This window comes from Thermobia domestica, chromosome 8, assembly GCF_964235325.1.
Source record: "Thermobia domestica chromosome 8, izTheDome1.hap1.1, whole genome shotgun sequence".
Classification (NCBI taxonomy): Eukaryota; Metazoa; Arthropoda; class Insecta; order Zygentoma; family Lepismatidae; genus Thermobia; species Thermobia domestica.
The window spans coordinates 41,640,273-41,655,452 of NC_137461.1; the positions used below are offsets into that span (position 1 = coordinate 41,640,273).

At 35.9% G+C, this 15,180-nt stretch overlaps 1 protein-coding gene across 1 annotated transcript; it reads right to left on the reverse strand.

The window, feature by feature from the left end:
- Positions 1–930: 930 nt before the first annotated feature.
- Positions 931–10,671, reverse strand: LOC145692103 (odorant receptor coreceptor-like). Its single transcript, XM_081767397.1, has 2 exons — positions 10,213–10,671; positions 931–1,074 (listed from the first exon to the last, which is right to left on the reverse strand). The coding sequence occupies exons 1-2, from the start codon at positions 10,669–10,671 to the stop codon at positions 931–933; spliced, it is 603 nt and encodes a 200-aa protein (XP_081623523.1).
- Positions 10,672–15,180: the final 4,509 nt, after the last annotated feature.

A 15,180-nucleotide genomic window follows, 5' to 3' on the forward strand; every position in this document is an offset into this window, starting at 1 on the left:
TTTGTACGTCGATCTAAATACATGATAGGAACTTCACGCTCTTTGGAGTGAAGTTCAAGAGTACGAATTCCCACTAAATTCCGAATTAGTTATGTCAAGATACCGAAAGATACTATACCGTTGCCGACAAGGCCGAATGTTGCCACCTTATCGAGGTGCTCAATAGAGGGGATAAGTCAATTAGTTCCGTGGTTATTCAATGTGAGAAATTTTTTTCGTTTTAATATTTAAATAATGTTTACATTTTAAAAATTACTTGAATTTCAACACTGAAAGGAAAGTGCAATTAAAACAAGTTTGTTACTAGTGAGAAATTTTACCTCGTACCAAAGCATATCTAGTATACACTAAATGAATGAAAAAGGTTATTTAAGTATTTAGTAACCATTATATGAAACGGAGATAAATATAATCTCAGGAACATCTCAGGAACATATCAATTAAGAAACAATTTCTATGTCTGAATGATACTGATACAGGGATGCAAATAAACAACAAAATTTTACTAGTCCAAGAAAATAAAGTTCACCTCAGGCGAGTGGTTAATGCCCATGGCTCCAGAGAAGGCATTACCTTATGTAGCCCGTCCATCTTTGAAAATGAAATTGCACTAAAAAGAGCATTATGTTTCAAGCAGGGCCGGCGCGAGGGGGGGTCGAGCCGTGCCACCGCCCAGGGCGGCAAGTCTGATGGGCGGCAAAATTTGAAAAAAGAAAAGAATACAGGGACGGCAAAATTTGAGAAAGAAAACAATAAAAGGGCGGTATGTGAAAGAACCGCCCAGGGCGGCAAAACTTCTAGCGCCGGCCTTGGTTTCAAGACTGTGAGCCCTTTCGTAAGGGGTTTCCATTGCTTTTCGTCGCTTGTACCGCTGCGTTAATGTCTTGAGTACACTGCATATTAGTGTTATTCACGACTTACATATTACATCTATAGTTGTTTTTGTTCTAACAAAACTACATATAGTTCTAAATTGACACATATATACCTACTAGTTATGCAGATACTATTGAGTTCATACATTAAAGGGTAATAATTATTGTTGATAATTTTGACAAAAATTAGAACAATTATCTAATTGATTGAGAAAGAAAAGATGAACATAAAATGATGTCATGTAAGTAATAAATTCAATTGAAGAGAAAGTACGTAATTTTGAACGGAAGATATTACTATATCGAATGTTTACACAACACTATTTCAAACCGCAATCAATGAAATAATCAGTTATAACTCAAACTATTCTAAATCATTCTGTTAAAGTTCAACTTGAATTATACAAGATGTGATCACTAAATGCGGTGAATGATTTTTTTAAGCAACAGTTACTGACGTTGTAACCATTTATTGTAATTTGTTCGATAGCCTGATCCACTGAGACAGTCAGCGTTAAGTTGGAATACGTTTTGACTTGTTAGTCTGCATCCAGAATCGCTAGAATGAGGTTTGTTTATCGTGTCTTTCGCGCATCAACAACGCGTGAATGTTATGTTCTGTTTCAAGTTGCAAAAAGTGCAAAAGAAACTCGTGAAATGATGTAATTGGTATATGGAGACAATGCTGTAATACTGAAGACTGTTTACTGGTGGATGAGCGATTTAAAAGCGGAAATGAGTCGGTAGAAGACGAGCAACATTCGCGACGTTCGTTAACCTCAAAAACAGAAGATAATTTGCAAAAAAGTGAAAAAAAAAACTATTCAAGTAATATTCCTTCAAACAGGCGAATAACTATTCAAGGGTTTACCAAGGAAGTAAACATGTCGTACGGATTGCCTACACAGAGAAAAATCCGTTCTCCAGACAGCGGTATATTGTACAAAAATATGGTATCCTCTTGCTTACTATAGAAAACTGTAGGGAGCATACGTTATCCGTATGCTACATAGACACTGCCCTTAGATGTTACATTATGCCGATGCAGGATGACTGACATCTAACAGTTTTCTGTATGTTACCTTCGTCAGCTATATGTTATATACTTCTATTTGTATGTGAGATCCTGACCGCCTACATTCTTTCATACGAAAAGTACGTTAGATGGAACACTTATACAAAAAGTGTTATAAAACATACGTTTTCAGTTATACGTCTGCTGTACGATAAGTCCAAAAACTACATGAATTACGCATGTAACCTATCTTTTTAAGTACGCCATCTACATTTTTTTTCCTCAGTGTACAAAGCATTGCAACTACCGATTTGGAAATGAGAAGAATGAATGCGAAATTTGTTCCCCGACTTTTGACTGACGAACGGGAGTTCTTGGTTGGAAAAATATTCCTGTCTGTCCATATCCACCGTAACTTCCAGAAGTAACATGACACGACTTCCGGCTTTTCCCAAGAATCAAGATCGTGTTTAAAGGAGAAAGTTTGGACACTATTCCTGATATTGAGAGAGCCACGACAGAGCAGCTGAACCCCCTTCCAAAAAAGCCATACAGAAATATTTCCAATCATGGATTCAACGTAGAGATAAGTGCATTGCTAGCCAATACTTTGAAGCTGATTAAATTAGATTCCATGTAAACTTATTATGTCGTTTCTAATAAAATTATTCACTATATTTTTTTTATCACATCTCCTATACCAATTTTCATTTTTCTCATTTTCCTAGCATAGAATCTGAGAAATATAAATGGAGTTTAAAACATATCGTGGATAATGATGAAAATTGAACTTGTGTTGATAAATAATAAAACATTGAGAGATAAACATTAGAAATATGTTACACATGCGTACCAATAGGACAATTCGAATTTCGTCAGTTTTAATGTGCTGAAGTAATGATTGTATAAGTTTCTCATACAATTGTTTGAAGATATATTTTGAAATATTTTATGATTACTGAGTTATTTGCATTTACACTTAAAACGAGGTACTCAAAACTAGTTTTTTGTTATTGTATCTCGAAAGAAATTAACGATACAGAAGCATGTTTCATTCCGTACATTTGGTAATTAATTATCTTCAATCTGAAACATAAACGACGGTTTTACCACTATTCTGCGGAAAGTTATAACCATTCCCACAAACCACTACAAATTCTGCTGTCGGCCATTTTGATGACGTCATATTTCCGAAACCCGACCCTATATTCTTTGGGACTTCTTGTGAAACATTTACGAGCGAATGTGCTAAGCGCTCCCAGTAAATTTTGTTGTTTTTTTTTTTTTATTATTATTCGGAATATTTAGGTTAACATGCAAATAAGCTGAATTTCATCATATTTGAAATTGCGTTTTCCTCCCCCACTTCCACCCCCTGAAAAAAGTTGAAGCGTACATCAGAAAGTCGGGGACTTTTGATATGTTATTTAGAATGACCTAATGAACGTTTTTGTGAGGAAAAACCTCAGCTTCTAATTTTTCCGAAGAAAAATGCTAAAGTTCCTGGACTAATTACCAGGGTCGTCATTTCATACTTTGCTTGGGGAGGCAAGAGCACCACCGACATAAGACTTCCATGTTTTGTACTAGTATATTAGTAGGCAATCGACTAAAGTATACGTATTCATCAAACTCTTGCGGGGAGCATTTGCCCCCTCCTGCCCTCTCTAAATGACGCACTTTACTCAAGAATATATCGTATCTAAAAGTTCTAGTTGCAAAATTTTCGCTGTTCTTGCAACAAAAGAAGTTATTTTTAATCATAAATAACTGTGTATTAGAAATAATGAGTACAGAAGCTTCAAGCGTTGAGTCACAAGGAGCATACTTATCAGTCATGTACTATACAATGTACGTATATCTCGTCTGCACAATCCATTAAAAAGTCTAATTTTAACGAAACTGAAATAAGCACCTCTATAGTAAAAATTGAGCCACAATAGCTTAGTTGATAAGGAGTCTCGCTATAAACAGAGCAGCCCGTTTCCGATTCTCGATTGGGCTCTATTCATTGACCTGTTATACTGTAGCTTAAAATTGTATCAGTGGTCCAGCTTGTAGATTGTGGCAGAACATCATCATAATGTCAGCTGGTACAATCTGTACGCCTTCATGCCGGATTTCTGCTACTGAACGCAGAACTTGATATTGTTCTTCACACATCGACTCCATTCGGTATGTAGACCCCATTTTGTTTGTAACTGTGCACAGACCCACGAGTGAGTGACCTATTCTTGTCCACTATCAGTTCTAATCAGTTTTCATCGTGTAGCATTTTCTCAACAATATTTCTTTGTTGTCTGCGATTAAAATAATAATAATAATAGTAATAATAATAATAATAATAATAATAATAATAATAATAATAATAATAATAATAATAATAATAATAATAATAGCTCTCAGTCCTTGTTGGAAAATCAGCTACTCTAAAGGAAACGGTGATTATGAGAAATGAATGAGATGGCGGAATGAAGGAAGTGGGAGGAAACGGGAGAGCCCCGAGAAAATCCACGCATATGCTGTTTGTCCATCACATAGATCACTTGGCGTGAGCTGGGATTCAATCAAAGACCGCATGCATCAGAGGTGAGCACTCTACCACTGAGTCACCCCGGCCGCTCAGTCCTTGTTGGCGTGCCCTTGTATTAATATACGATGAAATCTAATGCATTTTTAAGGAAGTGAACATATACAGATGGTTATCAAAATAGTAAGAGCCCAGTTTTTTGTTAGTTAGTTAGTGCCCAGAATTTCACACTAGTATTCGGAAAAGTTTTTTTTTTTTTTTTTGCCAACTTGGTTTTAATGGTACTCTAAAATGCATATTAGAATATTTTGGAAAAATATGCATTTTTTCCTTGTTTATTAGCCCGGCAACTTCAGTTGCCAACAGTCACATACGTATTCAAAAAAGGGAATATTTTTTAAAAAGTTACAATTTTGAGGGGAGAAAATCACTGCACAACATAGCTATTAAATATTATTAACGGCACTTTGTATTTTAATTTTAAGAACATATCTTTCAACTACCTTGTCACAGGGTTGTGTAAAACAGCGTTGAAACATTCCTTTGACTGCAAAGGCTAGTCACATTTTTCACAGAGAAACTTCGTGCGATTCCGACAAACTCTTCAAGGCCTGTATTTTGATTTTCCCGATAGTACCATATGATCAGTTAAATTCAATAGAGCGGTTGGAAATTCTAAGGAGGGCTAGACACCTGAGGGTTCTGTGTGGTACAAAACAATTTTGGTAAGAACACTGCACACTGACGTCGAAACTCTAGTAACGATACATCGTGCTCAAGTTTTCTGTAAAGCAACCAACCTTGAACATATGATACTTGAACAACCGATGCAAAGAATGGCTACCACCATTTCTTTGTGCGAATTATACCAAAATAATTTGTCAAACTAATTTGACAAATCCACTCTAGCCATATTTGAATTGGACAATAACTCCTGATATCTGAAGAGTGATTCTGTTTCTTGTCGACACGCGAGTACCGTATTGAAGTCTTTCCAGGCTCAATTTGATCACAGTTTATCAGAACTGTAAGGTTGTTGTTGTTCCAACTCACACATAAAAGATCACTTGATAAGCTTCTGATCAACTCAAAACGTGGTTTATTTCTCCACAGTTTCTTCTCTGGTAAATTCATGTTTCGAGAATACTTGGTTTCCCATAATATAAGGTTCTGATTCCACATCAACCTTTTGAATTTAGTTCTTGAAGTAACCGAACTGAGATTTAAAAAATATATATCACAATCGAATTTTATGCCGGGTTGAAATTAACATGATCTACTTATCCAAGCACAACATCCTCTTTAAGTAGAACCCGTGTTTCTTAGATTCGAGCGTTCAAAGATTTTATTGATTTACTAACAAATAATCCTCAGCATTAGGATTATAAATTACGTGATGTTCACCAATATTGAACCTTGCATCGGAAGAAGAAGTGGATTTCGAAACTAAATGACTACATTTCTGCTGCATCCGTTTGCGATTGGATGTATTTCTAGACATATGAGTGCTTGGCCCAGTTCTTCGGCATGTGATTGTGATTTGTCATAATCTGAGTAACGAACAAGCACTTTAGAACGAACGAGATGAGCAGGAAGACGATCAGAATTACCTTCGGGATTTGCAAGAGATAAGTCGGAATCATGGTCGCTGTCTGCTACTTGTTTTTCATCTGGTTGACATACAGTTAAGTTGTGTAGAAAGGAACCATCATCTTCCTCCAGAGCATCAAGTATTTATGGAGTTTTTATGGTTATGCCATGGCGGCTAAATGAGATGTGCTTACTGGTAATGGTGGAATAAAAAAAATACTTTTTCATTCAATGGTACCTCCCACTAGTGAATCAAACACGGGACCACGGAATGAAATGGGAGGTGCTATCCAGTAGCCAAGCGGGAGAACAAAGATCTCCTTGACACAGATAATCATCTCCACACGCACATTATAAACGTTAACATGCATAACTGTGAGGGAGAACCTTGCCCACCCAATGAGTGACCACAAATTACATGGAGGAAATAGTTTGCTCTCACTTCCCTTGTGCATATGCTGGCGGAGGCAGTAGTATTATCAATATATTTTGCAGTGAAGAGTTCACACTTTTATATCACTTACTATATGAAAGAGTAAAACTAAGTACAATTATCCCGATTTTGACTTCGCATCTTTCCTTTGGAAACTAAAGTTGCCACGTGTATTTCTACATCTCTTCTACCAAACACAGTGGACACAAATTCCAAGGATGTTATAAAATAGAGGATCTGCCCATACATATCTTCATGATATGAACTCAATGAAGCCGAAAACCAATCGAGCATCGTCTGAGCCGGCACATCTGATTGACTACTCTCGTTTCTGCCATGATTGTTGTCTCGAAACATTGCGATCTTAGTGGCTTGGAGTGGGCAGAGTAGGTGTGGCGAAGCTGTGACGTTTGGCTTCACGATTGTGTTGTATGGGCAGATCTTCTATTTTATAACATCCTTGACAAATTCTCAGAAAATAAAATACATTATAAACTAAACCTTTCTTCACCAAAAGTACGAAAAAAAAACATACTTTTAACTTGTCTTCAAATGATTGTATACTTCCATCTTTCAAATCAACCCAGTTAAATCTTCCTCCTCAAAACACATTGCACTTTAAAAACAGTGCTAATCTACGAACTAAATCTATATATATAAAAGAGAACGTACAAATCCTTTGTTAGCTCATCACGCTAATACGGCTGAACCAATTTCTTTCATTTTTGGGGGGTTATTAAGATTTGGACCCTAGATGGTTTTTATCATATCACTTTAATTTTCAATTACCAGTGTCTTGAGATAATTGACCATTCAAGTGTCCATAACGTAGAAATCCTTTGTTAGCTCATCATAGCTAAATCTAACCGTATTTATATGCAACCCACATGACCGTGTCACTCGGCGGGTTAACATAAATGACAGGCGATATAATGTTAACATTTACTGCAATCTTCTATGGTTTTTATCATATCACTTGAAAGCGAAAAAGTAAAAATTATCTAAGTAACAAAGTTTATTGCGTTCCGGGGTGACCCCAGCGAAGCGGGGTGAACGCTGCTAGTATCACATAAACAAAATGCAACAATGGTTTGACGAAACATACTCCAAGCCAGGGATGAATTCAGGGGGTAGCCCGGGGGAATCTCTCTCGCGAAGAAAATTCATTCCCCCCGGAGAAACTCTCAAATTTTCAATCACAAAATGTAGAAATTACTTCACCCAAACTCCCCTTCCCCCGAGGAGTTCATATCCCCCCGGGTGAAAATGTCTGAATTCAACACTGCTCCAAGCTTACTTCAAGGTTAAAAGCAGCAATGACAACCCATGAGTTTCAACGCTATGACGAAATATTAAGTTGCTAAGAGGATGTAATGAGTTAAATTGAAACTTTTGTTTTTCATAAATATGTGAAAGAACGAAGAAATATGTAGAAAAATAAATAAAAAAACACTGGGAATGCTCAATGCGCCTCATAATTGTTTATATTGCTTGAACCGTGTAATTCTCAGTTGGGCATACAAGATAGAACAATACATAACGAAAAAGCGTTAATTTGAGTATAAAATGTTTCGTAAGGCACGAGAATATCTTGATCATATCTAAACGTATGTGTGACATCTTGAGGAATAACATTACAAACAAAGCCTAGTATAGCTAAAGCGAGCTGTTTATAGAAACAGAGTGAAGCATAAAAGATGTCACTTCGATTCTCAATAATCCAGTTTGAAGATTTAGCCAAGATTCCTGTCTTTAAACCACCATTATTTTCTGATGTGTGATTCACTGTGTGATCACAGCTCAAACATATTCAATAGATGAGATATCATATGAATGCGCAGGCCAAGGGAGCAACAGTATTTTGAGCCCATCCAGGAGTTCTTGAAAGTTTAAGTGTTTAATACAGTCGCGCATGGTTCTGTAGGAAAATGTCTTCTACTGGTAGGCCTATGTATTATTGTTATACCAGAACCAGCTCTAGCACTTCAGTGATACAGTAATACCTGATGAACGTATGTTAATGTGCATTAACCACTGCACTGCCCTTTTACGTTGTAAGTCTCCGATAATCGTTCAAGCGATCGGAAAGTTCCTTTCTTCTACGCCCCAGATTTAATTGTCAGCTAAGAATATGATACATTACGTTAAAGCCTGAGAACATGTTTAAATATTTTACACATTCAAAATATTTAATATTTTTTCTCAGTTCACTTTACCAAACGTTCGTCATACTTACTTTTAAATGTCCTTATGCGTAGATGGATCAGTCCTTTTAATAGTATAGCCCTACTTCAAACTAATCTCATATTTGGAAACTCATGCATATTAGGTCAGGCGACTTTGGTAGCCATTGCACTACCTGCTCTTACTAATTCGAAGTCCGAGACACATGTACCAATATTTCGTTTTCTTGATAACATGTACGTATACTATTATTTGTCTATATTTCACAGGAAGAGTATGTAGAAATTACAATTGTTCATTATATATATAGAATACGAGGCTAAGTCAATAAATATGAGCGATCTTCTTTTAATTCAGGGATGAAAATAAACAACATAATTTTATTAGCCCATGATAAAAGCTACATGACCACATCCCACTACTTACCTTCGGTGTGATATTAACACATTGAGCACCAAGGAAAATCCTGCTGGTTTCTCCTCCCGAGTCAAGATATACTTTTAAAAGGTAACACTTTCAGGACGTGTGTATCGGAATTGATACACATTGGTTTTCTTTCCCGGGGTCCAGATACAACTACCATTCTCAAGGTCAACTTGGCCAGAGAGGTTAAAGCTGATGATTTTGCTGTGGCGCTCAATGGAGTCTCGACTGTGTATGTAAAATGATACACGCGGTCCCGGAAGGAAAACCTGTGTGTATCAATTTAGATACATACGTCGCTGAATGTTTTAATATTCGCCCGCACCACCAATGAACCATTCACTCCTGTGCGAGTGAGCGAGTGGTTATTTGCATCCCTGTTCTAATCGTATGTCAGTATGGCTTTATGCTCTCGCAATCCAATAGAATGCACCATTGTCTCCCTTGTAGAAGGTTTCAGCGCTATCACCTCAGTTTGCTTTGCTCTGTCGCGAAGTAAACATGCCTGTACCGGTGTCCGTTCGCACTACAGAAAAACAGTGTTCCGTAATCCTTTTGTGTGTGCGTGTGTGTGCGTGGTTTGAAGATGTACCAGGAATTGAAATCCATAGAACACTTGTAGCACAATGAGAGGACAATGTTTTAAAACAGTAAAGTGTTTACCAATGAATTGGAAATTTGAAAAACCGTCTGCACTTTCATCGTTCTTTCTCATTTTGAACTTTTCAATACATTGTTAAACACTTCATCGTGATAACCTATTGTCTTCACATTCAGCTGAAAGTCTTCCACAGATTTCAGTTCCTGGTACACCATCAGGCCACAAAAAAACGAATTACCGAACGTTGTTCTGCGGTGCAAACGGACAGAGACGTAGTCACGCTTAACTTCGCAACAGCGTAAAGCGAACTAAAATGATAGCACTGAAACCTTAAATAAGAGAAGACAGTGGCGTCATCTATCGGCTGGCGAGCGCAGAAATCTGTACAACGAACCTATAGACGATTAGAGCAAAAGTGCACATATTTATTGACTTACCCTCGTATTTATAAAACTTACACGTGATATAACTAATATAATCGAAACTTTTAGTGAGTTTTATCTACTATCTATAATACTACCATATAAAAATAAAATAGTTTCAAACTTAAATGAGTCTTACCTGATACAAGAAGGCAATTTGATAACCAGGCGAACTGGTTAGGTCTAATGGGTACCAAGCACCCACAATAAGACGAGGCTTGTCGACCCTCATTGTTTCGTTATCAACCATAATATCTTCGTAATCCTTATCAAAGAACGGAGATACCGTCCAGAAGACACTATAGAATAAATAAAATACTGTCGAAATGATTAGCCATCTCTTCGTTCTATATCGTGTAACTTGCAACGTCATTTCGTCAGCTTTTTCAAACATTGGATGCGTTCCTGCATCGTCCCATAATCTTAATACTTTGGTAAATGTCTTTCTTCTAACGGCTACGTATATTAATTTGATGACGCCGTGAATGGCAAACGTAGTCGATACAACTACAGGAACAAGTTTGGACAAATTAGACAGACTGTACAGAATTCTCAATACACAGAAAATCATGTGCAAGGTAGAAATGATAATTTGCATTATGGAGTACATAGCTCGAAACCAACGCATCATGGGTGCATCGTTAGAGTGAAAATCTAACATAAAATGCCCTGAAAACTGTAGAAATTTTATGTGAGTTTGTAGCAGGGCTATCAGCCCCTTTTGAGGTTCCGGCATCCTTATTATAGTTTCTTTACCACAATTTCTGGAGCAATTTCAGCGTTATTTCCTACTAGAGTCTCTCGTTAACTCGATGAATTTATCTGTAACCTCAACAATGGCGCTTGAAACAATTTAAAAATACAGGACAGAAGAAAAAAGATATTTAGCGATCTTAAAGTGATATCTGTAATTAACTTCTAGTCCTTTGGTGTTGTTCTAAGTAAAATTTAATTAAAGTATTCTCTCTTTGAATGTGTCAAGAAACAGTTTTTCTTTTAACAACTAAAACTGCAAGACAAAGGGAAACGCATCATTAATTTAAAGTGTTTGATCTGTTCTTGTGATCTGTTTAATTTTCCCCGTACATAAAGGGACGCTTGTTGACTTTAGCACGCCTTATAATTAACTAATCACACAGCTGGAGGAATAAGAACAAAAAAAATATCGAATATTCTTCGCGTAAGTTACATTGAACAAGTGGAAAATTTCTTCGAAATTTACGTTAAGAAGCTAAAATTAATTTTACATAAACATTTTAACATAGATGGTGTAGCATTTTTTAACGGAATTTCAGAACAAAGAAATCATTGGGAGTTGGATATGACCTTAATCATGATTAACTGATTTTCTAATGTTCTGTATCAATGGCGTACGACGTATTATTTTATGCAAATTTCTTTCAATTAATATCAATAAAACTAGTTGTGGTGCCTAATGTATCAAGCTTAGGACTATTTTTTTTTTCTTATTGGTCGCATTTATCATTTCTAAGTATGTCCACAAACCACTCCAAAATTTGTACAGTATTTTTGTGTAATTATTCAAGATATTCTTTATACACAAGAATTTCCATATTGCAAATCCATTAGTGTCAGTCATTCAATTGATAGTACTCGTAGTGTGACTTTGCTATTAGGAAATACTGTAACATCTATTAGCGTGACTACTATTAGAAATTGTTAACATCTAGTACCGAGACTTATTAGGAAATATTGTAACATCTATTAGTGTGACTTTGCTATTTGCTTTTAACATCTATTACTGTACCGCTTGTAAGCGTGAATTTGCTATTATCAGTTAGTAACATTTATTAGCGTGACGCTACTATCAGGAAATACTGTAACACCTGTTAGCGTGATTTTAATTTAGGAGTTAGTAACATCTATTAGCGTATCTTTCCTATTAGGAAATAGTGTCACATATATTAGCATAACTTGACTATTAGGAGTTAGTAATATCTATTAGCGTATCTATTCTATTAATATTACTGTAACACCTATTAGCGTGACTTTACCAATAGGAAATATTAACATCTATTACCATGACCTATTAGAAAGTACTGTAACATCTATTCGCGTGACTTTGTTATTAGGAAATACTTACCGGTACCGCCTGTTATCGTGACTTACCTATTATCAATTAGTAACATTTATTAGCTTGACTTTAGTATCATGAAATACTGTAACATCTGTTAGCGTGATTTTAATTTAGGAGTTAGTAACATCTATTAGCGTATCTTTCCTATTAGGAAATAGTGTCACATATATTAGCATAACTTGACTATTACGAGTTAGTAATATCTATTAGCGTATCTATTCTATTAATATTATTGTAACACCTATTAGCGTGACTTTACCAATAGGAAATATTAACATCTATTACCATGACCTATTAGAAAGTACTGTAACATCTATTCGCGTGACTTTGTTATTAGGAAATACTTACCGGTACCGCCTGTTATCGTGACTTACCTATTATCAATTAGTAACATTTATTAGCTTGACTTTAGTATCATGAAATACTGTAACATCTGTTAGCGTGATTTTCTATTAGGAATTAATAACATTTATCAGCGTGTCTTTGATATTGGGAAATACTGTAGCATCTATCAGCGTGACTTTCTATTAGAAACTAGTAACATCTATTAGCATATCTTTGATATTAATAATACTGTAATATCTATTAGCGTGACTTGCCATTAGGAAATATTAACGTCCATTACCATGACCTATTAGGAAGTACTGTAACATCTATTAACATGACTTTGCTATTAGGAAATACTGTACCGCCTGTTATTGTGACTTACCTATTATCAATTAGTAACATTTATTAGCTTGACTGTAGTATCATGAAGTACTATAACATTTGTTAACGAGATTTTCTATTAGGAATTAGTAACATCTATTAGCGTATCTTTGCTCTTAGGAAATACTGTAGCATTTATTCGCGTGACTGTACTATTACAAGTTAGTAATATCTATTATCTGAATTTTCTATTAGGAATTAGTAACATCTATTAGCGTATCTTTGCTCTTAGGAAATACTGTAGCATTTATTCGCGTGACTGTACTATTACAAGTTAGTAATATCTATTATCTGAATTTTCTATTAGGAATTAGTAACATCTATTAGCGTGAAATATTTACTATTAGGAATTATCGTTTGCCGTTCATTAGAACAAACTTCTCAGTTTGCCCCTTGCTTTCTACAGCAAACACCACACATACCTTGTTAGGCTCTGTAAAATTCCAGTATTGCCTACCACTCAAACTATTATGTTTTCTTCCTTTAATTAATGCAGTTTTACATATTTGTTACTAGAAACAAAGAGCATTTCCGTAAATTACAATAAAACGACGTTGTACAGTGACCAAAAACACTGGCGATCATCAGGGGGCAAGGTGGGGCGCTTGCCCCCCTAGAGGAAATTCTACTTCGGAATATCTAAAACCAAATGGAATTTTTACATTAGTTTCAGGAAAATTTGAACCTATATTTGAAATGTCGCGTATACTTGCCCCTCCTTGGAAACCACAATATGGGCGCCCTTGGCCAAAAAGTAGGTATACACCTTTGCATTGATCAAGTATAACATTTTAGTTCATGATTTTATTTGCTTGGACTGTTCCGAGCTTAAGGTATAAGTAAAAAGACATTAAGAACAAATAATAAAGAAACTAGGTCTATCTGTTTGATAGCAACAAGAAACGATGTGAAATACAGGGAGGTGGCCAGTACGGTAATGTATACCTACTTTTGGGCCATCCTGTATATTGTAAAGTTCATCGTTACATCACTAATTCGGTACTAACTAACTAACTAACTCTATGGCCTATGGAACCCGGAGGTTCAATGCCGCGTTCACAAAAGCTCTCCACTGACTTCTATCCTTAGCTAATTGCATCCAGTTTCTACTTTGTATTCCTATCTCTGCGAGATCCATCTTAATATTATCCTCCCATCTGCGTCTAGGTCTTCCTAATGGTCGTTTTCCTATGGGTCTACCAGTCAGGACTTTGAAAGCGTTTCTACTTTCTTCCATTCTAGCTACATGACCTGCCCACCTAAGCCTCCTAGACTTGACGACCCTAACAATGTTGGGTGAACCGTATAAACTATGTAGTTCCTCGTTATGAAGCTTCCGCCATTCCCCATTCTCGTTCCTCTTAGGTCCGAATATTCTTCTCAGGATCCTGTTCTCAAATACTTTCAGTCTATGTTCTTCCCTCAGAGTAAGTGACCATGTTTCGCAACCATACAGAACAACATGCATGATTATCGTTTTATATATTTTAAGCTTCAAATTCCTCGACAGAATTCGCGACGACAAGAGATTTTGAACCGAATAGTAACACGAATTCCCTGCTTTTAGTCGACATTTAATTTCTTCGTGAATATGATTTTCGTCTGTTAATATTGATCCTAAATATTTGAAAGTAGCCACTTTATCAAAAGTATTATTTAATATTTTAACGCCTGCACAATTTGCCGTATTACGGTCCCGACGCACTTCCATGTATTTAGTTTTCTCTGCATTTATTTCTAAACCCATGTCCCTGCAAGCGTTTAATAAGATCTCTGTATTTATTTCTACTGTTCTCCTATCATCCCCTATTAAATTTACATCATCAGAATATGCCATAACCCAGTGAATGCCCAAAAATTAGACGTTATTTTTTTAATGTGTAAATTTAGGTATGTTATAGGGCTGTTGTTCTTTTGAATCCTCAGGACATTTTTTTTTTTTTTTTTTTTGCACTGCCAGTGGTGGTCCCAGCAAACAACATTTATTGTGGTGCAGTCTAGTGGTCTGAGTCGTTAGCATGACAACAGGACAAAATCAATCGTGAGTTCGAGTTGCATTAGTAAATATCGAATTCTCAAATTGTTCTGGATGTTCCTGTGTCTATATCCTTCTCTACTCTGGTAGGAATTGTAAGCTTAAGAGGGAAAATTAGACTTGTACTAAGGATTTACATTTAAAAAAAAGAAAGAAAATAGAATACTACATTTTAAACACATTTCAATGCGTAATTTCATGTAATATGTTCATATATTTTCAAATTTTCAAATCACCAGCATGATTGAAAAGATTTCAGTAGAATG

What these genes read in the sequence shown, in the direction of transcription:
- LOC145692103 (XM_081767397.1), bottom strand. Translation starts at nt 10,671, where the DNA reads ATGCAAATTATCATTTCTACCTTGCACATGATTTTCTGTGTATTGAGA. An exon ending in AAATTGCCTTCTTGTATCAG is followed by an intron (nt 1,075 to 10,212) that starts GTAAGACTCATT and finishes TCAATCAATTAG; the next exon opens with ATAATTGTTCTAATTTTTGT.